At 34.4% G+C, this 25,501-nt stretch overlaps 5 protein-coding genes across 9 annotated transcripts; all 5 read right to left on the bottom strand.

Moving 5' to 3' along the window:
• Window positions 1-69: 69 nt before the first annotated feature.
• On the bottom strand, window positions 70-3,657 carry LOC106617641 (116 kDa U5 small nuclear ribonucleoprotein component). 3 transcript variants are annotated; one of them, XM_014234983.3, is made up of 7 exons: window positions 3,522-3,657; window positions 3,232-3,437; window positions 2,509-3,177; window positions 2,359-2,450; window positions 2,108-2,299; window positions 540-2,042; window positions 70-478 (listed from the first exon to the last, which is right to left on the bottom strand). In XM_014234983.3, exons 2-7 carry the CDS (start codon window positions 3,343-3,345, stop codon window positions 121-123), a joined length of 2,928 nt encoding a protein of 975 aa, XP_014090458.1. In that variant the 5' UTR covers window positions 3,346-3,437; window positions 3,522-3,657; the 3' UTR covers window positions 70-120. The 3 variants fall into 3 exon arrangements, with proteins under 3 accessions (XP_014090458.1, XP_036224633.1, XP_069961601.1); XM_036368740.2 differs by having other exon boundaries at window positions 3,232-3,387; window positions 3,522-3,650; XM_070105500.1 differs by lacking the exon at window positions 3,522-3,657 and having other exon boundaries at window positions 3,232-3,453.
• A 1,866-nt stretch (window positions 3,658-5,523) lies between these two features.
• LOC138855729 (mitochondrial transcription rescue factor 1) lies at window positions 5,524-6,399 on the bottom strand. The gene is made up of 3 exons (XM_070105499.1): window positions 5,988-6,399; window positions 5,859-5,931; window positions 5,524-5,788 (listed from the first exon to the last, which is right to left on the bottom strand). The coding sequence occupies exons 1-3, from the start codon at window positions 6,317-6,319 to the stop codon at window positions 5,585-5,587; spliced, it is 609 nt and encodes a 202-aa protein (XP_069961600.1). The 5' UTR covers window positions 6,320-6,399; the 3' UTR covers window positions 5,524-5,584.
• Window positions 6,400-6,449: 50 nt separating this feature from the next.
• Window positions 6,450-7,563, bottom strand: LOC138855691 (uncharacterized). The gene is made up of 2 exons (XM_070105498.1): window positions 7,355-7,563; window positions 6,450-7,292 (listed from the first exon to the last, which is right to left on the bottom strand). Exons 1-2 carry the CDS (start codon window positions 7,441-7,443, stop codon window positions 6,458-6,460), a joined length of 924 nt encoding a protein of 307 aa, XP_069961599.1. The 5' UTR covers window positions 7,444-7,563; the 3' UTR covers window positions 6,450-6,457.
• A 129-nt stretch (window positions 7,564-7,692) lies between these two features.
• Window positions 7,693-9,561, bottom strand: LOC106617638 (mucin-22). 3 transcript variants are annotated; one of them, XM_036368743.2, is made up of 3 exons: window positions 9,468-9,561; window positions 8,151-9,399; window positions 7,693-8,063 (listed from the first exon to the last, which is right to left on the bottom strand). In XM_036368743.2, exons 2-3 carry the CDS (start codon window positions 9,373-9,375, stop codon window positions 7,792-7,794), a joined length of 1,497 nt encoding a protein of 498 aa, XP_036224636.2. In that variant the 5' UTR covers window positions 9,376-9,399; window positions 9,468-9,561; the 3' UTR covers window positions 7,693-7,791. The 3 variants fall into 3 exon arrangements, with proteins under 3 accessions (XP_036224636.2, XP_014090450.2, XP_036224637.2); XM_036368744.2 differs by having other exon boundaries at window positions 7,903-8,063; window positions 8,155-9,399; XM_014234975.3 differs by having other exon boundaries at window positions 7,693-9,399; window positions 9,468-9,560.
• Window positions 9,562-15,289: 5,728 nt separating this feature from the next.
• Nep7 (Neprilysin 7) lies at window positions 15,290-19,266 on the bottom strand. Its single transcript, XM_014234960.3, has 3 exons — window positions 17,776-19,266; window positions 15,956-16,573; window positions 15,290-15,892 (listed from the first exon to the last, which is right to left on the bottom strand). The coding sequence occupies exons 1-3, from the start codon at window positions 19,102-19,104 to the stop codon at window positions 15,524-15,526; spliced, it is 2,316 nt and encodes a 771-aa protein (XP_014090435.3). The 5' UTR covers window positions 19,105-19,266; the 3' UTR covers window positions 15,290-15,523.
• Window positions 19,267-25,501: the final 6,235 nt, after the last annotated feature.

Genomic DNA, 25,501 nt, shown 5'->3' with positions numbered 1-25,501 from the left:
TTACTAGCTTTTGAAACTTTTTCACCCTCTTAAACGATTACAAAGTTTATTTTTTTTATAGCACGAATATTAAAAATAGTAAATTTTGTTTATTGAAATGTCTTATCAAAACTATATATTTTATAGCGGATAATTGAGAAGCACATCTTGCCGCGCCAATTCCAACAACATAGGATCATCGAAGAATTTGTTGATGGAAACATCTTCTGACAAGCCCTTGCGACGTCTCGTCTTAATCATAAATTCACGCGCCAAATGTGAAGCTTGTTGCGGTTCTAATGGTCTTATCACTATAGACTTATCCAGCGGATCGCCTGGTACAATCTGCCAATGATGAAATACGGACAAGCAGAAGGCCTGTCCCTGTGTATGTGTACGTAAATCGGTCTCAAAACCGAACGAGTCAATGGCTGGTATAAATGCTTTGATTGTGTAAAGGGGGGAACCAGAAACTGGAGCGTCTTGTGTTACATGACCTCTGAAAGTCAAAATATAATATTATTTTTAAATAAACAACCAGTTTTAACTCAATAGCGAACCTCCTTCTGGCTAAAACTGTGTACACAGCCGACACGCAATCGGCTGGCGCTTGTACTTCTACGAACAAATACGGCTCCATTAGACGCGGTGTGGCCATGAGGAAAGCTGAGTATGCAACACGACGTGCTGTGGGTATGACCTGCCCACCACCACGATGCAGTGCTTCACCAGCTATTACAGCGTCCAATATTTTAAATTTCACATTGCGTATGGGCTCCTCACAAAGCGGTCCCTCACGCGTACCCCATTGGAAACCTTGTACTATAGAGTCCTTCACCGAAGTCAGCAAATTTTTATCGACTTCGGAAGGCAGTGTATCATCGACAAGAATATTTGGTCCAGTTGCATCTGGTCCGAACGCCCATATTGAACGTGCGGCCAGTAAATCCCAATCATAATTGACTTGGAAGAACTCGCCGAGTCGCTTTTTATTCCAATTAATTGACACGACTTCATTTTCGATATCTTCAGCGAGTCCTTTCTCCAGCGGCTCGGATATCATCGTGATCTTGTTCTTCTTATTTGGCGTCTCTGCGAAACATTTCAGCGAACTTGTCTCCACCACAGTCTCGCAGAATGCTACCACAGGATCGGCAACTTTGATGTCGATTTCCGAATACATTTTACGCAAATCGTGCATCACACAATCCAAGTAAAGTTCGCCAGTGCCCAGAATTACATGCTCACCGGATTCCTCTACACGTGTCGATAGCAATGGATAGGATTTATTAGCTTTACGTAAGCCATCCAACATTTTCGGCAACTCCGAAGGATTTACCGGTTCCACGGCGATTTTTATTATACTCTGTGTATTGAATTTCAACGGTCGGAAAATGTACAAGTCTTCAGGCGCATTTATGTCCACAATAGTGGATGTCTTAACAATACACTGATCGATGCCCTCAATTAGTACCCAATTGCCAGCCGGTACACGATTTAACTCTACTTTGTAACGTGCTTCATATACCCACAGCCGACCTACTTGCAAAACACGGGAGTCTTCTTCATCTTGAAGCGTGTAATTTTCACCCAACACGCGCACTTCCTGACCGGCGTGTAACGTGCCGGAAATGACACGCGCCATAACTTGGAAAAATGTGCAGTCGTCAGTGGGATACATTTTAGCGCTATGCACCATTAAAGTGCCATTTTGATTGCATTCCATCATGTCTTTATAAATTTCGCCTTCTTTCGGTCCAGTGTATATGTGATCCACCTTACGTTTAGCGTTATCCAGTGGCGAACTAATGTGCTCCACGCACATATCAACAAAACCATTGAAGTCGCCCATAAAACGATTGCACACTAGACGTAGAAGTGGGCGTATATTCGATTTCATTTCCTCCTTAGTGATACGTACATTCAGCTCAGCCAAGGTATCGGAGAGTGTAGTGTCAACATCGCCAACGACTTGAGCAATAACCTTATACATAGGTTCCAAAATAAATTCGACAAAACTACGCTGTGCTGAATTGTGCGGCGGTTTTTTGGTAAATTTTCGGCTGTGAGAGAAAATTTATTTGTTAGCTTGGCCAAATCAGTATATATGAATATAGTTTAAACTTACGATTTGCTGTGAAAGTACATATCACCCCACAAACGCTTGGCGAATTCTACGTAATTAACACCATCATAAGTATCCGCATAAAGCTTGGCAAAGGATTTCAAGGTGAAACAAAAACCATACAGTGAACTAGCGAAGCAGACATTGCCCAAAGCTGGTGACACTAGCAAATTGTCGTTGCTATTACCATACGTGCTGGAATTACAGACATTAACCCTGTATATATGCACAAACAATTATATTCAGGAGCCTACCTCAACAACGCATTTATTTCTTCCACAATATGTTTAAGCTTGAAATATGCATCCTGTGGTGGTAGTTTCAACTCTAAAACTAAACGATCAATCTAAAATATATAATATTTAACAAAAGCAACAATATCATATGCCAGTCCCAAAACTAACCTTATTAATGCAAACAGTTATGGCCATTTTCTCCTGTACTGCATGTTTCAACAAGCGCTCAGTGTTTAACATTACACCCTCGGCTGCATCCACAAATAACACAACACCATCGCACATACGCATGGCAGCCGTGACTTCATCCGAAAAATTCACATGACCGGGCGTATCAAAGACATTCATCAGAAAGCTTTTTTGCTTCACATCTTGCAAAACTAAAGTCACAGGTGTCGCTTTGATACTACAACCGCGCTCCTGCTCGGTAAATAGTGTATCAGTGTAGCGTAGTGTGCGCTCTTCAGCTTGTTCGAATTGTGGATGCGTCTGACGTATTAGACAGTCTACAAAAGTTGTTTTGCCGTGATGTAGATGCCCCACCAATGCGACATTTCTTATCAAGGGCGGTGTGTCCATCAAATCCGCCATGAATTCCATGTTGTATGTGGTTTCGGGAAGCTCTTGCTCTTTAATTTGAAATTTAAGTTTCTTAATGGGTTCAATGAGTGGCTTATCGAGTGGTTGCGCATCTTCCTCCTGAACAATAGTTTCCACATCGGGCCCATACACTTCGATAGCGGTGGGATAGTAACGTTTATCTTCATGCAACACAACAGCTGTCACTTCTTTATCCTCGTCATCTTGATGCTCCTCTTCCTCATCCATAGCATCTTCCTATTTTAATTTATTGTATTAATATTTTGATACTTAAAACCTTAAGGCACTTACATCTTGTTCATCCTGGGGTTCTTGTTGACCGTAGATACTGTGATCATCATCTTCATCACTGTCCAACTCGGGCCCAATATAATTGCCGAACTCATCATACAAATCAGCATCCATACTTACGTTTCACCAATTTGATATTTTACACTTCTGCAACAACTATTTGAGTGAAGTTTATTCGTAAACGTTTATCAATCGTTAGCACAGCACTTGGTCATATTAAACAGAAAAATTTGGTTTAAAATCTTAAAAGCACAATTTTTGATAGCAATTGAAAATGTGTTATTACTTACAACTCAGTCAAACCCGCCGTTTTAAATATTGTTTAAAATAAATACTTGATTTTAGCGCACGATGTGTAAAATTTACTTTTCTTTGCGCGTTTCCAAATTTTAAGCAAAAAACACCGGCTGTTTACAGAGTTGTATTTCAATTTTTAAAAGCACATTTCAAAATGTTAGTCGAGCCCAACAACCCTAAATCTAAAGGCTTAAACATATTCCTTACGGTGAACATGAATTATTAACCACATATACGTTAAAATAATCAAGCGGAAACTAATGGTACATGAAAATATGGATATTCCACATAGTCCATAGCAGAGAAAGTATATCATAGAGAAGGTTCAATTACGGACCAGCGTGTGAATTGTCAAAACCTAACAAGATTTTATTAGTGAATTTCTCCACATCTGGTCAACAAGTCTTGTGCATATATACGGGCAGATGTGTGTATAAAAAATTCGAATATTTACGTACATTTTTTGACAAATACAGTCAATCCCGGTTAAGTACCAAAACCAAAGATGCAGATTTTTTGTGCTTTGTAGTACATAAGCGATTGGGGTACTTAAGCGAATGGTACCAAAAAAAATGTTCTATGTATTTAAAAAAATATTAGCGTTTTATTTAAAAAATTAAGAAAAAAAACGTGAGATGCAGCAAGACACAGGTAGATAAGAGGAATTGGAGGAGTGATACTTAACCGGGGTTTACTGTATACATAAATCAGAGGAATATTGAATATTTTCTTTAAAAAAATTTCTTGAATTGTAAATCGACAAATATACTGTGTTGTCACTTTTATTCTAAAATATTTTAATACTCATATTTGCGGGGTTGTCACTTTTCCCTTCTAGAGGGAATATCAGAAATTTGTTCAATTTATGATTTTTAGCTTTAGCCATCTCGTGAAAAGACGCTTGTTGGCAAAAGCATACTCGGGGGATGTGAGGGTATCTGTTTTATGAATGAAGCGAGGTTGCTTGTTAAAAGTACGTCTGCGTTCATGAATGAAAATGTTGTTGTTGTGTAATTTACTATAAATTTGGGCTTCGCCTATTTGGCTGACATATTGACTTGTGACGATTGTTGTTTTTGTAGAACAATGTTTGTAGTTTTTGGGGGTGACATATTTACATGTGTACGCATATACATATGTATGTATGTTGGTTTGTGTATGCATTATTTGTTCGGCAATTTTATGTATGCATAGATATATGCATGTACATATAAATCAATGCGCGCACATATAGTGTATTGATAAGTGATAACATTATGAATGCGTACATTCAAATACATACGTACATACATATGACTATATAAGATTAATATGATAAAATATGTACATATGTACATATAAATATATTGTAATAAATTTAATCTCTATTATTATAATACAAAATATTTATTAGGAATGTATATTAGGTAAAAACTAAATAAAATTATTATATGCCCAAATTGACTATAAATATTATTTCGAAATTCCATAATTTAATAGAATTTATCAGTTTTGCATGAATTCATAAAAATTCGCAAAATGATATTCATATCAATAAATATGTTTGCATATAAGCGTATAAGAATATAATCCAAAAGGCTAACATGCAGCTGTAATATCAAAGCAAGTCTCTGAGCATAATTTTCATTGAATGCTCAGCTCTGTTCGCTCGCCCTTTCTCCTTCCGAGCCAGATGTGATGAAATTCACTAATAAAATCTTGTTAGGTTTTGACAATTCACACGCTGGTCCGCAATTGAACCTTCTCTATGATATACGTTCTTTGTCCATAGTCACGACGTGACTTCGCAGTAGGGACTAAGAAAATGGCACTTTTTAGATTTTCAATACCTTAAACGATATTACAGATTCACATTTCAAATATTCATTTAATTATAAATATTAACATAAATAATTTTGCTAAGCACATTCGTATTTCTGTATTCGTTGATATTATACATAGTAAATTATAGTTAAAAATACAAAGGAACTGAGAATTATTTATAAACACAGTATATATGTTTGCTAACCTTTAATTTACTTAGTGTAATATTGTAACTTAATTTATAACATTATTATCAATGTTGAGCACTTTCGGACGATTTGAAGGCATTGGGGCCAGAATAATTTTCTATTAGTAAAGACTTGTAGCGTCTCAACTGTACGCTGTATCCTTCATCACGCTCATTGACGTCGAGAACAACTACACGGGAGACCACCAAATGCGTTGAATTCGCCTGACTAAAACCACGCACCACGTCGATCTCATCTCCTACATCGAGCTGTGTTCATGGGATAAATTTGTTAGAAACCCAACAGAATACATGCCCATATACATTTGTGATATTATACCTGCACACTTTTCTTGCTAATTTTTTTGCCATTCACTCGTACTTTGCTTTCATAGAAAATAGTCTCTACTTTACTGCAATGATAAAAGTCTTGAGAATCTATCATTTGTTATTTGGTGAATACATTTACTTCCTAGCCATTCCCAACCCCGCTTTCAGTAGCAAGTCCGCGCGTAAGGAGTTTACACTAGCCTTCAATACTTTAGAATCGCGTTCATCTTTAAATTCAGTAGTCCTCTCGTCGTCACTATCTTTATCGTCATCTTGTCTGAAATTTTTATTGTACTTCTGCAACACCTCTCCTATATGAATTTGCCGACACAACGGTAGCTGTTGACTGCTACATAACTTGTTGGCAATATCAGTCGTTTTTTGATGAATTGTTGTACTCCAGGGAACAGCCGCAGCATGAAGCACGATAGTTACTTTATTAAAATTTTTTAAGTGTCGTAATTTGAACATTTTTTATTGTAAAACCAACCAAGACACAATGTTATGAAAATAAAGCGCAAAGCATAACCTAAAATTAACAGCTGAGTGAGAAAGCTACCATCCGAAATACTTAAATTAAAAATAGTCGGACAAAAATTAGTTTTTATTTTATTTATTCTTTTTTTGCTTTTTCTTTTTAGGTTTTCTATTTGGGTTTGGTTGTATTTTATGTACAGTAAGTGGTTGATAAACATGTGGCAGAAAATCATCTGCATCGCTAAATGTATCAACACGTTTTTCCTCCATTTGTTGTGTATCGTCCACAGGTCTCATTTCGACATCTTGCTCTGTAGTTGCGTGTTTTTCAATACCTTCAGCTACTTTTTTTAAAACTGCAACCAAATGTTTTTCGTCTTCTACTGCGTCAGCTTTACTAACGTCCTTTCCTCCCATAAATGAAATGAAACCATCATTGTCTTTAGAGATATTTTGAATTTCTGGTTTTTGGACTTCAACCACAGGCGACTCCTTACAAACTTCTATTGCTGGAAGCTCTTTTTGTAATTTTCTCTTTGCAAGTTTTGTTTTTTTCTTTTCTGCTTCGGACTGTAGTTGCTTCTTGTGGGCTGTAATCCACTGTATAACGGAATTATCCATGTTAGTCTCTTTCATTTCCTCAACTGTTGGAAATACCACACACAATGCTTTAATACCAAATACATCTTTGGTGACATTCTCCAACTGATTTTGCACAAAAACAGGAACTGTTGCATTTTTTGCTTCAACATTGCGCGCTATTAATCTGACCAAAATCCGTGGCTGAATACTACGCGAAATCAGAACACATGAACATTTCGAATTATTAATGGCACGCAGACCGCTTTCCAAACCTAAGTGAATATGCCTCGATGTCACAAATGGTTGAGGCTTCAGGCCACTATTGCTGATGGCATTTTTTAGTAAATTCACAAGCGCTAGTAATTTTTCATCTTCGAGTGAAGGACTGAAAAAGAAATTGTATTCCAATTAAATAACACATTAAAACATATGAAACTATTTACACACCATTTCTCCTGCAATGGATTTGCCAGAATTGTTTTCAACTTTGGCAAAACCTTTCGCTTTCCCTTCTGTTTATTCGTGTTTGCACTCATATTTTTTACCTTTTTTATTTATACTTAAATTATGGTATTAAACATATACATAAACAGTCGAAGTTAAATTGTATTTAAGAATTTATAATTGCGGGTAAAAGTATAACACATTCACATAAATTTACAGCTGATTATTTGAGAAGACAGGGTTGCTTTTTTTAGAGAACTTAGTATTTGGTGTAATCGATAAATAAGAATATCGTTTTTAATTTTCTATTAGACAAGTCGTTTTATTAATTAATGAAATTAAATTTATTAAAACGGACATTAAATACGCACAGGGGCGTATATTATACATTTTTCGTTATTATTTAATATTATAAAATTAAACTATTTTTTTAAATTAAATTAAAATTCATCTAATGAAGGCATCACGTCACTATCGTAAGTGTATCTGACAGTGGTTTTTATAATGTCCTCAAACTCAATGCCTTTACTATTATTTTCAATATGATCTGTCGTTTCAGCAGTGCTCCAAATACTATCGGTCTTAGTTTCTGTACTGTCTGAAAGTTTCTCCGATATAACAGATAATGTGATTGTTTCAATGCTATTTTCGGTTGTTGAAATTGGAGATCCTGTGTTCACTGTTGTTGTAGTTTCATCACTTTCAAACATTGCTGTAGTCGTTTCATCGGTATTACAACAAATTATCGTAAATTCTGAAACTTGCATAGCTGTGGTGTTATCAAAATCAGACAACGTACTTACATGCTCCTGAGTATCCCACGTAATTGTTGAACTTTCTGTTATAAAACTTCTTATTTCAGTGTTAAACATGTTTTCGGTGATTTCTGTGTTGATTGTTGGTGCTCCATTTGCAGTAAGCGCCCAGTTCGTGGTTGTAGAGTCCAAGTCTGTCGTTGATTCATTAGCATTCTCTATTGTGCTTTCTTCCGAAGTCGTTGTGTAGTCATTTTCGGTCATTGATGTATTTTCTGTGGTAACAGGTTTCTCTGTTGGCGTTGATTCAGTTTCCGTCATGCCATAAATACTTGAAATTGTGGAAATAGTTGCATCGGTAGTAATGGGGTCTTGATTTGTTGTACTTCTTTCTTCTATTCGATTTTCCGTGTACCCGTCCTGTATATTTACCACATTTGAATCAGCCGCCCCAGTTGTAGAGTCGACCAATGTTGTCTTCGATTCCCTTACTCCGTAAATACTTGTAGTTATGGAAATAGTTGCATCGGTAGTAATGGGTTTTTGATTTGTTGTAATTCTATCCTCACATTCGTTTTCCGTTAACTCGTCCTGTTTATTTACTGTAGTAGAATCAGCCGTCTCAGTTGTAGAATCATCCAATGTTGTTGATGTCGTTAAATCATTTTTTACTGTTGACAAGCTGTTAGTTGCAGTGTCAACTATTTTGGCTTCAGTTGTAAATATTTCCGTTGATGTTTGAACTGTGGAAACCGATACAGTACTAACAGAATCTTGCGTTGTTGACTCAATCACATCAGTGGCCTGAAAGTTATCTTCTTCAGTGGTTTCGTAATTTTCCAATACTGGTGTTGTATCCGAAATTTCTGTAGTCTCTGAGTTAATCGTTGATGTTTCTGTAAATTGCGTTGCCTCTGTGGTTAAATCCGTAATATCAAGCGTGTTATTGATTACTTTAATTGTAAATGTTACGTCAGGCTTCATTGTTATAACATACTTCTTCCTCAAAGGTGTGTATGGTGCATATTTCTTTAGCACAGGTGCTTTGTAATGTCGTAATTTTTCTTTTACAAATACTTCGAATTCGGCTCGTGTTATTGTGGCAGAGTTTCGTTTCCATGAGTTATAAGGCGGATAGCTAACTATATGATCTCGTAAATCACTGCAATTCGTTGGCTTATGTTGTTTCAAATATTCCTCAATATTTACAGCACTGGAAACAGCTGTGAAAGTTGTGGTACAAATCGCGAAGATCAGAACGAACCTCATCGTGTTTTAAAGTATAAAATTGGACTAAAACGGCATAAAATTGTCATCCGAATGCAAAGCAGGATATTAAAAAGAATAGAATATTTGCCTACCTACGAGCACACGCAGTTTCCACTTCTCTGAAAATTTACCTGATATAACCACACATATGTTTTTTGCATACCTGGAATTCATTACAACAAATGAGCGTGCCCTAAATTCATGCATATATACAGTTACTGGCAATAAAATAGAATCAAATAGATGGTTCCGAAAAAATTAACAATCTCTATTATTTGTAAAATTTGATAAATTTCCGATTCGTTTTGCCAGTAATCGTTTCTTACAATGTTTATCTCTTAAAACACCATGATGGTAGCGCTGTTACTTTTTCTGTTATCATTGTGTTCAAATTACAAAACAACAAAAATGTGCTTTTGTTGTCATGCCGAAAAAAATTGAATCAAGGAATATAAATATAAATTATAGGCGATATTTAGTAAAAAATTATATAGTAAGTATATAATCTGTAGTTAAAACTTGTCATTTTGTTGTAATTAAGTTTTATTTGTAGAATAAATGAGCCAGAAATAAGTCAGCCTATAAAAATTTAGCAAAAAACCGTTATACCCAAAGAAAAATTGCAAAAATTATAAAAAGATCCCAAAAATTTTTGTTTACTACTTTAAAACCTCCAAACAATTATAAAACCACGAAAAACGACGTCTTAAACATCACTCGGCGAAAACCAAACTATCATTTATCATCCAAGCGGGGACTAGATAACCGTTACAATAACAACAAAAACGATGTCTCAAGATGACAATTAAATGTTCTCTGTAGTTACCCAAAGAGAATTGAATGTTGAAATTTCTTCGAGAACTGTTGCGCCTCCTAGAAAACCTTATCTTCGGAAGAATGTCCTGGAAAGTTCCAATATTGACAAAAGAGACAGCGAACAATAGGATTGCTTTTGCTTTAGCGCATATCAATTGGACCGGTGAAGCAAATGCAAAAAAGTGGCATAAGATCCTTTGGTCCGATGAATCTAAAATAAGGTAAATGTATAGTTTAGGTCCCCAAACATTTTCTTGTGAAAAAAATATTGAAGAAATGTAACAGTCACAATTACTTTTGTGCCGCGATCTGATGGTATGGACGAATTTTGAAGATCGTCGAACTCCTTTCCGCACTGGCGGCTTTCGGCCGCACTTCAAAAAAATAACCCCGGTCGGTCCAACACCGGGGTGTTCATAATTCAATCGCGTCAAACTTCTTTCCATATTGGCGGCCTTCTTGTGCACCGAACTCCTTTCAGCAGCGGAAAAAATAAAGGAATTCATTTTAATGTATCACAATTTTTTTATTTTTAATGCATGTGTTTAAAAAATTAAAAAAAAACGTTTTTTTTGTTTTGAAAAAACCACTAAGGGGTAAGTATGAAAAAAATCCAAGAGGCGTGGTATTCAGTACCGACTTCAGTCAATGCTAAAAAGGTGCACTGCCGTACTCGCAACTAAAGGTTTTGCAACAAAATTCTATTGATTGATAATTCTATTTTATTGTTAATTGAAGTTCCTGACAGTTGTCTATTGAAAATACAGAAATTAATATAAAATTATTTTTGCTTTTGAACTGTTTAAAATAAATTATGTTAACTATAAAAAATAATTGTTTCCTCCTAAGAGCTGTGGTAACACTTTTTTTTGCACTTAGTTGTGAATAAAATTTTGATTCTATTTTACTTTAAATAACTGTATATACATTCTCTACTTTTAAATAATCAAGTTATGTTATGTTGTCCGTATTCTTGTTTATACAGTCTATACGTCAATAGATTAAACATATGTAACTCAACTATCCGCCGTTGACAAATTTTCACTATCATTGTCTGGACGTCAGCCATATTAATGACTGTATCGAATGTTGAAATCATCTTCAGTGTTGAATGCATATGTAAAATATTCATTCATTAACATTCTCTGCTCTGGTTTATTTTTCGATTTTCCTTCTTGTAAAAAGCTCAATTTACTTGTAGTACTTCTTAACATTTGCGCCATCTCTATTTATTAACATTCTCTGGTAACACATTGACACGGCTGCAAGCACTAGCACAAACCGCATAGAAACTGCATTTCAGACACTTGTGGATAATTTATTAGTAAAACAGGTAATCGACCAAATATTTTGCACATTAGATACCGAAATCACTCAACACTAAATTTTCTCCCTTTTAACACCAAACATTTAGCATTTTTCACAAGCGAATCGGAAACTAATACGCGACGTTGGAAATGGCGCCGGAAACTGGGATATGCAAAGTTTCCAAAATGTCGAGAATATATATAATTGTATCTACTAAGGCACACAGAGATGCACGTATAACGAAATTAAAATGCTGCATACAAAAAATATTTTGTTAATACAAATATTTTTATTTGAAGGAAAAATCCAGTAGAATTATGTATAACATTGAAAATAAATATAGGTAGAAATGACGAAATTATGAGAAACATTATGAGAAATATTATGCTATATTAATATTATATACATAAAGGAAAAAGATTTAAATAAAAAAGTAAAAATTCACAACAAATATGTAGATTTTGAAATATTGTGCCATCTAGCGTAACCGAGTATAATCGCACATATGTAATTTGCAATATTATTACTTTATCAAAATAAAAATTTATCAGTTTCTTCTTAAATATCGGATATATTTTCATATACTTATTACTATCTTTTATGATTGTAAATATACTCATACATATTATGTGATGTTACAAATAAACTTTAAAATTCTTTTGTGATATAAATGCAACTCTGTGGTGTTTTGTACTTATCTCCAGTTTCCGCCGTCATTTAATTGTAGCGTATCAGCTTCCTATTCGTTCGTAAAAATTAGTGAAAAATGTGTTCTTTTGCATAAAATATCATTAGGAATAAAGTGCTAAGTATTAAACATAGATAGTGAGCGTGTTTTTAGTGAAAATGTATATGCATGGCTTGTTGTTTATTATATTATATTATTTAATTATATTGCTAGAGCAATCTCTACGCTCATGCATTGTGTGTACGCGCTCTGCGCAGGCAATGTAGAAAGTTTGTGTTAGTGCTTTTGCTTGAGATGTTACAGAATATTTAATAATTGGTCGATTAAAGGCTGCCACTTAAGAAGGATTTCAACACAATCGATTCACAATTTACGAATATGGTATATACATTTTAAAGATTCCCTGGCAACATTTGAAATAAATTGAAGAACGGATTAGTGTGCCTTAAATATTTTGAACGCTTCGTAAAGTTTGTACCGTAAGTTCAGTTTTATTTAATATCTGCTTGGAATTGAAGACTCAGTAGTTATGTATATGTATTTTTTTTGCTCATCGCAAGTGCATGCAACGCTAAGAATCGCATAAAAAATATATATATGTGATGTAACGCGCATTTTGTATTTTAATTTGTTTTAGATTAAAGGGCACACCTTGTGTGAGATTTCGAAATAAATAAAAAAAATTATTTGTTTTTTAGCATATAGCTTAAAAAACATATTAACATTTTAAATGACTATTTCAAATGTTCTTTTTTAATTACAGTTTTTAAAGTGTAGCTAGCAACAGTCTAACAGCTTATTAAGTTTAACTTTAAATGTATATACTACCTTTAAATGTATCTACTATATTTGAAGTTCTAACACGAAAACAAATAATCTAATTGCTCCGATTTTTTTCGTTTGTATGAAATATGTAATTTGGGCGAACCAAAAATTATCTAATTTTTGAGCAAATAGTGTTTATTTTTAATTAAAATTCTTTTAACAATCGCATGTCATTAGATAGGCAACACTTTACACATTAATAATAATCCTTTTTTGTTTTGCTTTCAACCACGTTGGAGGACGTTGGATATTTCATGTTTTTTATAAATAATATAAATAGCAATAGTATAAGTATATATATATATAAATGTATCCTTAAAACATGAAAACATTTCATGTATTAGTTTTCTTTAAAGATTTCCTTACAATCACATGTTCTACGCGGTCTAGTTAAATTAAAAATATATAGCTTTTCTATTTCACATGTTGTTAGTAAGACTCTTGACAAATATGTTCCCAAATTTTAGAATAAAAATTTCGATACGTTTTAATATTATGGGCCATTAAATTATACAATAACAATTTCTTATACTATAAAAAATGCATGAAAATCATTGAGAAAACGCTGTCTTATCCCTATTTCCCCCTATTGTAATGAAATTTTCAGTACATAAAATCGTTTTTTTTCTATTAAAACTCGTCTAAGATATGTGTGAATTCAGTGGTATATGAATTAATTTAAAATATCGATATTTATTTCCAACTTTAAATAGTTTTTTTCATGTCGGTATTTGATATGAAACAAAGTTTACCAATCCAACGATCTCAGCAATGAATGTAATATGTAAGAAATATTAAGAAACATATATAAGTCATAGAAAGCGTAACATGTTGACACTTTCTACTGGAGCCAAAAATAGAAGAATAGAGCTTACGACAGTTTCGTCCTTTTGCTCTTTATGTAGTACGTTTAACACTAAGAACGAAAGGGGTGGAAGTCACTATGACAGTTCGATTCATTTATGGCGTAGCGAGTCGCTGTAAATAGGCCGGAGCTGCGATTGTTGCAAAAAAATTCATTTCTCTTACGCTTGAGCGACAAAGTACTTTAACTAGTTATACCCTGAACAGGGTATATTAATTTTGCCACGAAGTTTGTAACACCCAGAAGTAAACGTCGGAGACCATATTAAGTATATATATAAATGATCACCGTGACGAGCTGAGTTGATTTAGCCATGTCCGTCTGTCTGTCCGTCCGTCCGTCTGTCCGTCTGTATATACGCGAACTATTCCCTCAGTTTTTGAGATATCGATCTGAAATTTTGAACACTTCTTTTTCTCCCCAAGAAGCTGCTCATTTGTCGGAACGGCCGATATCGGACCACTATAGCATATAGCTGCCATACAAATTGAACAATCGGAATGAAGTGCTTGTATGGAAACTCTTTCATTTGACGAGGTATCTTCACGAAATTTGGCACGGATTATTAGTTAAGGCCACAATGTAATCTCCGAAGAAATTATTCAGATCGGATGACTATAGCATATAGCTTCCATACAAACTGAACAATCGCAATGAAGTGCTGGTATGGAAAACTCTTTCATTTGACGAGGTATCTTCACGAAATTTGGCACGAATTATTAGTTAAAGCCACAATGTAATCTCCGAAGAAATTATTCAGATCGGATGACTATAGCATATAGCTGCCATATTAACTGAACGATCGGAGTAAAGTGCTTGCATGGAACATTTTTTTATTTGACGAGGTATCTTTACGAAATTAGGCACGAGTTATTGCTTAAGGCAACAAATTATTCTCCACAGAAATTGGTCAGATCAGATCACTATATCATATAGCTGCCATCCAAATTGAACGTTCGGAATCAAGTTCTTGTAAGGGGCCTTTGTTTTTGTGAAGGGTATTATAGCTTCGGCGCAACCGAAGTTAACGTTTTTTCTTGTTTTTTATCATCGTCTGAAAAGTAAACAGACCTTTTATTATTCTCTGTATATAAGTATGAATGTGTAAGATACTATTAGCACATCTCCTCGTAATAAGAATGTATTATTCCACAAATATTTAAAAACAAAAAGCATGTCTGTGAACTGGGGTTATGACCCATCACAATTAAACTCAAATATGGATACTTTTGTTGTTTTGCTGCTAATATGCAACATTTGCTCACTTCATTATTTATATAAAAATAAGTCTAGATATGTATCTACACCACTAACATGCACATATTTAAATAATATATACGAATTCCAGTAGCCGACTAAATTCTAAGATCGGCAGCTTAATTATTAAAACCAGATTGATGACACATTCAATATAAAGTCAATAGCGTTCGTTCGTTTATTTGCGTTAACGGTCGTTCACATAAGCATTTACTCTTTTGTCCGGTTTTTAAACATATTTTTTTTAAATTCCCAAAGTTGTGAAAGTTTTAGAATTATATGCATACATAAACACATGTACATGTATTAAAACATATACATAAGTAGTTTTTTAGTTTAATATTTAAAGTTTAAATTAATTCCATGTGCTCTAAGTATTAAATCAAGGGCTACCACACGCGGCATTTGCTCTTAGCTGGATTCATTTTACTGCCAACACGACAGTTGTAAGCTTTGCTGAAATCTTCAATATTCGTTACGGCGCCCAAAACACGAAATTTATCCACTGTATGCTCATTCTTTAGCTCCTCCCAATAGTGCCGCTCCTTATAGGAAGCACACCAGAGTTGTGCGAAGCCCATAAAGTACAGCTGTTCGGGCGTTAGATCCAGTCCGGGCATCTTTTCGTCCTTTGGCGATAAATTCAATTCCTTCGCATGCCTGTAATATGCAGATAATGCCTCTCGCAAGCCACCACTATCGGCAATATTTTCGTCCTTGGTCTGATTACCATCCACAAAACGTTTGATTTCAGATATCTGTAAGTGGATTACCGAAATGATTTACCGGTATGATTTTAAAGAATGTATGTATATAAATACCTCAAATGCATTGTACTGATTAACAAAGCACTCTTCGCGCTCGTTGAACACCTTGCCAGCCTTCGCCGACCACCAGTAGTTCTCTTCGCCAACACTATTGTAATGCGCGCCTACCGAATCGAAGCCATGTGTGAATTCGTGTCCCACCAAATAGCCAATGGTACCGAATTTCAGCGCTGCTGGCCACGCCTTATGATAAGCGGGTGGATGCAAAATGCCAGCCATTACATAAATAGAATTATCGACATTGTAGTAAAAGGAATTCACTTGGATTCCCTTCAACAGCTCTAACGGTTTCATTGTGTAGTTGTCATATTCTTTGTGATGTAGTCCGTTGAAGCGTCGCTGCATTGTTCTGAATTTGAATAAGTTCACTAAATTTAGTTCGTAGTTGCCTTCCACATAGTTAAACTCATTCATTTCTTTTATCAAACGGTCTGTTACATTCTTATTCTTGTAACTTCCAATGTATGGCTTGATAGCTGCCTCCTTAAGCAGCGCTTGCTCTCGCGTTTTCTCATCCAACCACTCGGCTTGCTCTAATATTTCACGCAAACTCTTGCGCACCTCTTTGACGATATCGCTAATTTCGCCACGGATTTCATTGTCAAAGTATTCCTAAAAAAATTAATGCATGTATAATATTATCAAACATTAAGATATACTTAGTATTATAATCACAAATAAACCCGTCTCTTTTTCTTGGCATGGGACCAAACAACTATTTTTCGAGGGAGCCTTAACATGTAAATAATAAGTAAAAAGATAATTATTTCATTTTTCAAAGCTAGCCTCCAAATTCAAAGCACCTGCCTTCGAAGCTTTAAAAAAAACTCATTGAAAATCATTACTATTAATCATATTATATTGTTCCTTAATTTCAAAAGCGTGTAATATTTTCCGTTCAAATCGATGTGACAGTTGCAATAAGGGATCAAAGTTGGATCTTCGAAATAAACAATTTCTCTAATTCAAAAGTACTCGTCGGATTTTGACCATTTATGGCATTTGTTTTATAAGCTTGCCCGAAATATGTTATACACCATTGTAATAAGAGAAAAACGAAGATAATAGCCATATTTTTAATATTTTACGAGTTTACATATTTTAATTAATAATAATCTTTTTAATAACTTCAATTTCGAAGACATAACTTTTTTACTTATGACTGAATTCTCGAAAAAAATCGGTTTCGTCCAATACCTAGCCAAGTGTTGTACAGTGTAAATAAATTAAGTATTTAATTTTATCCGCAGGAATCGAATACACTGCATAAAAAGCCGTGTTTTGTATTTTCCTACACTTATCCTTGTTTTCCAAGAACTTGAACCGACTCTACTTCCCAAACTACGGCTTGCTACCCGGGTTAACAGCGTAAATCATAAGGAACCATATAAAATCGGTCCTTGCTATACCAAAAAATAGCCTAAAGGCATAAAATCGTTGCTCCTTTAGGCGAGACTGCTGATTTCCAAAATCAACGCAAAAATATGGATCTGACGGGTAAAAACACTTTTGATGAAATAAACTCTCATATGATCCACTCTTTAGAACTTCTCATCCAATTCAATAGTAATTTACCTTGTAAAACCAGTCTCATTGTCTAAACATTCTTTGGGGAATACAACATTTAACTGTAACTGTATTTTATCACAGATAGAAAAAACTCGATGTTTAGTATGTAGCATTTAAAAAATTTGCATACAGTCGTCCATTTCTTTCGACCCAGCCTTCCCTGACCTAGCCCAATATATTTTATAAGCTTTGTAATCGTGCACAAATTAATAAATATAATATGTTCTTGTATCAGTCTTCCTTACCTCCATATAGATTTCATCCAGCAGATGCGGCAATACAAACTGAATCATCATGTTGCAATGCTCCGTTTGAAATTTCTTATCTTGCAAACGTGCATCCATGTAATAGATAAATTTCAAAGCAAAATAATTAGCTATCGCCTCTTTATTTTTATTGCATATTTTATCCAGCGCATTGTAAAAGTAATTGCATGGCCAAGTGTCGTCATCATCCAGATCGAATTTCGTGCCATTCCAAGCTATTTCCAAATAACTGTCCCATAGCGGAAATGTTTCTTCTCCCATAACTACTGTTGAGAGTACTTCACATTTTGCCAGATCCTCATCAAACTTGTTGGTAATATTGAGTATTGCTGACCAAACGTTGACTATATCGGCAATGATCTGATCGATTTTCTGCTCATCATCAACACCATATAAGCGCAGATAATTACGCATGCGTTTCTCATTTAACTCTTGGGAACTATTTGTGTGTATATTGTCGGAGTGCACGATGTATTCAAAGCCCAAATCGGGTAGTTTGAAATATGGCGGGAATGGGTATTGTGGCAATATTTCCTCTTTAATCAAGCCGATACCACCATAATTAGTTAGGTGTGCACTCATATTGAACCAACTGAAATTATCCGGTTTCCATGTGGGATCGACTGCAGGAAAGCCACCGATCGACTTGATAACCTCCAAGTATACTTCGGACTTTTTCAACGGATACAAATCAGCCGCTAGACAATCTTTATAAATACGCTTTGTCAAATTTAATTCCGATTTATAAGCGAAATCATCTTTCGGTTGTTTTTCATCCAAGAGTAATTGTTGTATGGCTTCGCCTAAACTATATAAAATATCAATCAGATTGCTACGTTTATGTTTCGACTGATGTTCGACCATCACATTCTTCCAATTGCCACAGGCATATTCGTAGAAATCATCGCACGGTTCAACGGATAGATTCATATACGTGAGCATTTTGTTAGCATATTCGGCGCGATATTCGCTTACGATTTCGTTCAGTCCATTATCCGCTGCATTCGCTGCAGACGCTTTTGTCACCGCTGCTGTGCCATTATCGGCACTTAGAATGAGTTCTGCGGTTGGATGCTGTGAACTGTCGTTTGCTGCGGTGGTGTTGGCGGCTATGACTTCGCTGGCAGCTGTGTTCGCGGGCTTTGCAGTGCTCGTTGCGAGTACGCTTAGCAGTAGTAGCAGGATGGGTAAAAATGAATGCCACAATGTTTTCACTTTCATTGTGATCTCAGTCGAAGATATACTTGGGCACTTTACTTTCATCTTGCTTATACATATATAGTATGTATATGTATTGCTTAAGCGCATATACCTATTGATATTATTACATAAATAAATAAACACTTTAGCACTTGCATTAATTTATTCGGCACCCCAAAACTGCTAAACACTGACTTAAAATACTACGCTCCGTCTGTGCGTGGAGTCGCTTTCACACTGAGCATACGCTTGTCGAAAAATTAATGGTTCAGATCAATCGCAAAGCACTTGCGCTCGGTATTATTTGCAGTTTGCGTCCCTAAGTCTCAAGCGCATTAAATACTCGTACCTAATCGTCAGACATTGTTCTCATGTTATACTTGTACATATACCTACATATATAAAATATTATATATATATATTTTACAGTGAAATATCGTTTAATAAATGTTCTTTCTGATAATCCGCAGTCAGTCGAAATTGTACATATGTAAGTTGTTTAAATTTGAAATCATGAAGATACCACACTTTTCCGAGTGTGGATTATATAATATTATAAATTATATTATATCCGTTTTTGAATAAAAAACCAACGTTAAGTGAGCGTTGTTGAGGTTTAGGGGTTAAAATGGAATCTTATTTAGTGAACCAATCGTTGCTTCTCAGTTCCTTAATTTTGATTCATATTTGCCCATAGAAACTATTGTACATACTTAGGGATTTGATTATTGCTCTATTTTGTTGTGGTGGTGTTTTTGATGTTATGAAAAGTATTAAGGAAGAAAAAGGTCGAATAAATATTTGAAAACTTCAATTGGAACAATATTTATAAATATTTATATATAAAGTTCTATGATATTTATAAATAAATTTTTATAAAATTATACATATTAATATATTATATCATATAAATGATTGAATAGAGACCCAGTTCTTAACCCAACGACAATGATATGTGTCCAATTGACCCAAAAGTTGTATGTTCACTTAAGCGGGTTGGCACTGTGTATGTATGTTGACAAATTTTTTGATTGAACTTATCATCGAAGCAAACGTTTGGCATATGAATGAACTTGACCTGCAAGCAAATGAAATTTGCTTTGAAAGTGATAACGGACCTACCATACATATCAATTTGGCGATTTCATTGTGATCCAGAATTTGAGAATGCTCGCTTTCATTCACATTTACGATTAATGCAAATAATACTTCGGACGTATTTAAAACAAAAGGGACAAAAGCTGTCTTCCGGTGTCAATTTTATAGTGAGGTATTAAATGTTCAATTTATTACAAATATTGTGATTTTAAGCCGCATTGTTTGCCTTTGAACTATTCGTTAGATAGGCGTTTTAATAAAGAGTTCATTAAATCCTTTGTCTAGAGTTTGATTTGATCGATAGCTACTGTAACATATAGGTAGAAGTATACTTTTTTTTATACTTTCGCAACGTGTTGCTATAGAGTATCATAGTTTTTTTCACTCAACGGTTGTTTTTATCACCTACAAGGTGCGTTCCAAAGTAAACAGGACTTTAAAAAAAAGACAGAACAAATGGTTTTATCGGCAAAATCAATTAATTTTATTCAAAATAGTCTCCTTCTGCTTTAATACTGCTTTTTGTATGGTCCAAAAGCATGTCGAACGGAACGGAACGGTGCAAGCCTTTTGAATGGCCTCCACGTCTGCATAACGCTTTTTTTCATCGATAAATGCATTTCTCCGAAAAGGTAGAAGTCTCACGGTGCCATATCAGGTGAATACGGGGAGCGGTTGACTGTCTAAATGTGATTTTTGGTCAAATAATCGGCCACAAGCGTCGATCGATGAGACGGCGCATTGTCGTGCAACAAACGCCAACTTCCATCTTCGCGATATTCGGGTCGAACACGTCGAATACGGCGTACTAAACGCTTCAAAACTCCAAGGTAGAATACCGCATTAACGTTTTGGTCGGGTCAAGTCGATAAAGGATAGCAAATTCTAACGCACTAGTCGACATATAGATGGCGCCACTAGAGTTTACTTTGTTACTTTTTTACTGTTTACTTTGGAACGCACCTTGTAAAACTAATCGAGTTAGATATAGGGTTATATAGGTATATTATATTTAAATGATCAGGATGAAGAGACGAGTTGAAATCCGGGTGACTGTCTGTCCGTCCTTCTGTTAAAGCTGTAACTTGAGTAAAAATTAAGATATCTGTATGAAACTTGGTACACATGTTTCTTGGTACCGTAAGACGGTTGGCGTCGAAGATGGGCGTAATCGGACCACTGCCACACCCACAAAACGCCATTGATCAAAAACCAATAAATTGCCATAACTAAGCTACACAATAAGATGCAAAACTGTTATTTGGTTTGTGATCCTGTGTACAGTTCAGTGTGTGTGCGCAGTTTAAATTTTTTATTTAAAGTGGGCGTGGTTCAGCCCCCTAAAATATTTGATGTGCATATCTCCTAAACCGCTAGAGCTATAATAACACTACTCACTGAGAACAAATGTTTTTAGCACTTATATCGACAATGTGAATATGGGTTAAATCGGGGGACAACTCCGACCACTTTCCATATAACGGTACTGTTAAAAGCTAACAATAGCGCGATAAATCAAGCACTAAGTACGCCAGAGACATTAAATTTTAACCGCGTTAAAAATTAGACAGTGGGCGTGGCACCGCCCACTTTTAGGTAAAAAGCCATATCTTGGGATACGCTTAACTGATTTAAAACAAATTTGATATATAACATTCTCCTTATATTTCTATGTTATCGGATTACAACCATTTATCGGATTATTACCATTTTAAATTCCATCTGATTCTTTCCCTTTCCGCTATGCAAAACAAGCAACAATGATTGTATCGGGGTAAAACTTTGCGTGAGTAATGCGTTTAAAGATTGTCTAAATCAAACCAAAAGTGTTCAAGCCCCTAGGTACTGAATATGTAGACCCCAGTACCTATAGTTGTTTTTTTACCGAAAATATCGGTCAATGTGTAAGATACAAGTATATAATTGAAACTCATATAATAAAATAAATAAATCAAACTCTTAATAATAGTATGTTTTGGTGTTAAAAATTGGATGAATCGGATAAATCAATACATCTTTAATATAAAATTTTGCCAACATCTGAAGTAGTTTCCCGGGCTTTGATCCTTGCAAGTTGCGAGAGTATAAAATGTTCGGTTACACCCGAACTTAGAATTTCCTTACTTGTTTTTTGTAGTTTTAAAGAAGTATTTGTTAAAAATCTAAGAGAGTATTCCAATCGTTGTTGGTAATGTAAAATAATTGTAATGAAAGAGTATGCCAATATAAGAACGGAGTAGTTACAGGCGAGTGCATGAATACTAAATGATGATAAGTTTAAATCCCGGTCAAATAATATCCGGTATTATACAAAAGGTGATCATGATATAGCGATTGTTTTATTTTTTGTAAGAAATGCCAAGACATGGATAAAATCTATTAGATTAGTGATTGATAGACTATTTTTATTTTGACTAAGCTTCAACATCTGTTCTGTTGACCTACAAGCCATTTATATTTTAGGTAAAAAGCTACGCTGTACTTTATAATATCGCTTCAGGCTTTCTGAAGATGTATGTACCTATTTGTATTTAATCGCAATGAATTATAAAAAAATATTGAAATTCTTAATTTATAGAAAAGCTTCTTGTAAAAATCGAATTTCGCTAGTTGATGGTTTGAAGTAATTTTCCGATGTTGTTTTCACACAATTCTAGTATCTTACAACTATTAAACTTTTTTCGGGGTTGATGAATTTAATAAAACTATTTTTCATATCAGAAACAAATTCAGAAGGGATTGTAATGAGGTTTGGATTTGAAATTAATACCCTGACCAGAATTAATTAGTCCCAGGATGGTTCCAGAATTTCGTTTGTAAAAATCTAAAAAAATTTCATTTAGTTTTTAGATATAAGCTACATAGTTTTTATGATATCTTTTTAAGAAGTAAAACCTGGTATAGATGGACATTTGCCATAATGAACATTAGAAACAGAAACTGCTTTGGTCAAGCTTTATAGCGGGTGGGCTTTTGTTTCTGTTAAGAATATTTCATAGAAGAATTATATCACGATAAAAAAGAGAACTCTCAATCATTATTTGACTCCATTAGACTACTTTTTGTGAGGGCAAGTGGTACATGGTCAATGGAATCCAACATTTAGACCGATTTTTGGCGAGGAAAGGTCGTCTTAGCAGCTAAGTGCAAAAAAATAGCACATATTTCTTCATTACTTTTTACGGATATTCAATAAATATTTTACGAATTATTACTTTACGGTATTTCGGTAGGTTAAACCATTAAAAAGAACGATATCTCAAATCATTTTTGCGTTATAGCCTTGTAAAGTGCAGTTCAATCAGGTCCATCAGTTTTTCTTTAAACACTTTTTACTCAAAATTTCATTTTTCAAATTAGCTTGAGTGATTAATCGGAGGTAAATTATCCGATCACTATTAAATTTCTCTTGCATGTTTCGTTTATATATAATTCTCCACGAAATCACCACCTACCAGTTTTTTAATCTAATCAAAATTCAAAGCTTGACAGGACAAAAACGGACAAAATTTTGTATTGTATAAAATTCAATTTTTGGTAAAAGCGCCAGCATTTTGTATATTTCAGATTTTTTCATTGTCTTCCTGAAGAGAACTTTTGATTTTAGGTTTCATCCAATCCACGGAGAAGACCGTAATTGCTGTCTGTTTTACTGTGTATTCTTAAAGTATACATTTAGTAGTTTTTTGATTTTAATTTCGCAATTGCCCCTTAAACTAGTGAGTTGAGAACATATACAAAATACAGTTTCTATTAATTAGTCGAGACTGTATGAAATTTAAAATTCGGAGGCAACCCTGCTAAACGTATGTGGGTATATAGTAAAGTTAGAGCTTTATCATCTGATTGTGTTTATGTTTACATTTTTCTTTCCGCTTTACAGAAAATGGTACTACTTCCAAAATTTGGTAAATTGATTGCAAATAATTTTGTAAATTGAAAACATTTAAAATGAAATGTTCTTATTACATAAGAAGGTCAAAAAACGTATTTGCGATTGTTGCAAAACCTCATTAGGGATTGTGGAATGCATTGTACAAAACTAGTGCAATGCTGAATTGATAATAAAGATGTTCTTTTCTATTAAGCTTAACAAGATCTGATGGATATAATGTCAGAAAAGACGTCCTTTATTGAAACGACTAGAAATGAAACTATAGACAAATTTAGTGGACATTACCTCTCTTGATTGCAGATCCTTGATAATTGCGATCCAGCTGTTGGACAAAAAATACTAAAAATATGCAACCCTACCCTTTCGATTTAATTGATCTCACCTTTATTATTGTTATTGTATTCAACATCATTGCTTTTTTCAGAAAATTTAATTATTGTCATTTTAATAAAAGACATACAATAATTTAAATAACGATGAATATTAAACCAAAAAAAAAAAAATCTTCTTGACGAAAACAAAATAAATAAAACATAAAATCATAACGATAAACAAGGTTTTATTAAAAAGAATATGAACAAGTAAAGAATGATCAGCCATTAATGACCCTTCAGAATCTAAGGTAGTTGTTAAACCGGAACTTAAGTGGACTTAAAACTGACTGAGTCTATCTTTTCGAGTATATATCGGCAAATTTTGAGATATTCTCTAATGTTGCTAAAAGTATATTAACACGTGGGCTGGAATTACTACGACTGCTAAAATAAGTTGAGCATTAGTTTCACAGTGTTCCCTATGGCCTATCGGTATTCCTCGTTAATGTTATGGTAATTAAATAAACTTTTAAACCCTTCGGCAGAATGAAATGCATTTCTTTATGTGCATTCAATTTGCGTTTAACTCTCGGGATTTTAAAGGTTGTTAGACGGTTCCAGATGGCAAATACTTATCTTTGCATTAATTCCACAAAGGTGTTCTATAAACATTTTAATGCATGAATGAATGAATTTGCTTAGTAAAACATATTTACTTTTATATCAGCACTGAAAAACTTAAAAACCCTCCTTTTGATTTGTTTGGACTATTTTTGAATACAACATTAATCAAGTTGACATACCCCGCATACAACTATTGATTGAGTATCCTGTGCCCTCATGGTCCAGTACACTGTTTTCGGTTTGAAATAACTACAAATATTAGGGCTTCCTACCACTCAAAATTCTTTACTTGGACTGCGATGATTTAGCGATTTATATTCATGGGTGTGCCTTTCCGAAATAGTCTGAGTTATGTGTGTTAAATAAGTAAATTAATTTCCGGTAAGAGGATGAATTTCGTAAGGCATACTTTAATTCAACATTTGGTTATTAGGAATGAATTTTTTTACATTCAAACTCAACTCTCAAAGTAAACAGTCAGTGACTTCGAGTCGATCAGTCCCAGCTCGTTAAAAATGCTTTATGTACATTGTAAACATTTCTATGTATGTTTGAAAGAAAGAAATCAAGTTCA

This window comes from Bactrocera oleae, chromosome 2 (assembly GCF_042242935.1).
Source record: "Bactrocera oleae isolate idBacOlea1 chromosome 2, idBacOlea1, whole genome shotgun sequence".
Taxonomy (NCBI): Eukaryota; Metazoa; Arthropoda; class Insecta; order Diptera; family Tephritidae; genus Bactrocera; species Bactrocera oleae.
Note: the sequence above shows the minus strand (reverse complement) of the source record. Positions and strands in the feature narration are given on the sequence as shown.

Bases quoted from the DNA above. Each gene is read 5' to 3' on its own strand.
- LOC106617641 (XM_014234983.3), bottom strand. From the start codon at position 3,345: ATGGATGCTGATTTGTATGATGAGTTCGGCAATTATATTGGGCCCGAG. The intron at 3,178-3,231 runs GTAAGTGCCTTA...AAATTAAAATAG, and splicing joins AACCCCAGGATGAACAAGAT to GAAGATGCTATGGATGAGGA. The intron at 2,300-2,358 runs GTAGGCTCCTGA...CTGTAATTCCAG, and splicing joins GAAATAAATGCGTTGTTGAG to CACGTATGGTAATAGCAACG.
- LOC138855729 (XM_070105499.1), bottom strand. From the start codon at position 6,319: ATGTTCAAATTACGACACTTAAAAAATTTTAATAAAGTAACTATCGTG. The intron at 5,932-5,987 runs GTAAATGTATTC...TTATCATTGCAG, and splicing joins GGGTTGGGAATGGCTAGGAA to TAAAGTAGAGACTATTTTCT. The intron at 5,789-5,858 runs GTATAATATCAC...CCATGAACACAG, and splicing joins TTAGCAAGAAAAGTGTGCAG to CTCGATGTAGGAGATGAGAT.
- LOC138855691 (XM_070105498.1), bottom strand. From the start codon at position 7,443: ATGAGTGCAAACACGAATAAACAGAAGGGAAAGCGAAAGGTTTTGCCA. The intron at 7,293-7,354 runs GTGTGTAAATAG...TTTCTTTTTCAG, and splicing joins AATCCATTGCAGGAGAAATG to TCCTTCACTCGAAGATGAAA.
- LOC106617638 (XM_014234975.3), bottom strand. From the start codon at position 9,375: ATGAGGTTCGTTCTGATCTTCGCGATTTGTACCACAACTTTCACAGCT.
- Nep7 (XM_014234960.3), bottom strand. From the start codon at position 19,104: ATGCGCTTAAGCAATACATATACATACTATATATGTATAAGCAAGATG. The intron at 16,574-17,775 runs GTAAGGAAGACT...TAATTTTTTTAG, and splicing joins TGGATGAAATCTATATGGAG to GAATACTTTGACAATGAAAT. The intron at 15,893-15,955 runs GTATTTATATAC...ATCCACTTACAG, and splicing joins ATCAGTACAATGCATTTGAG to ATATCTGAAATCAAACGTTT.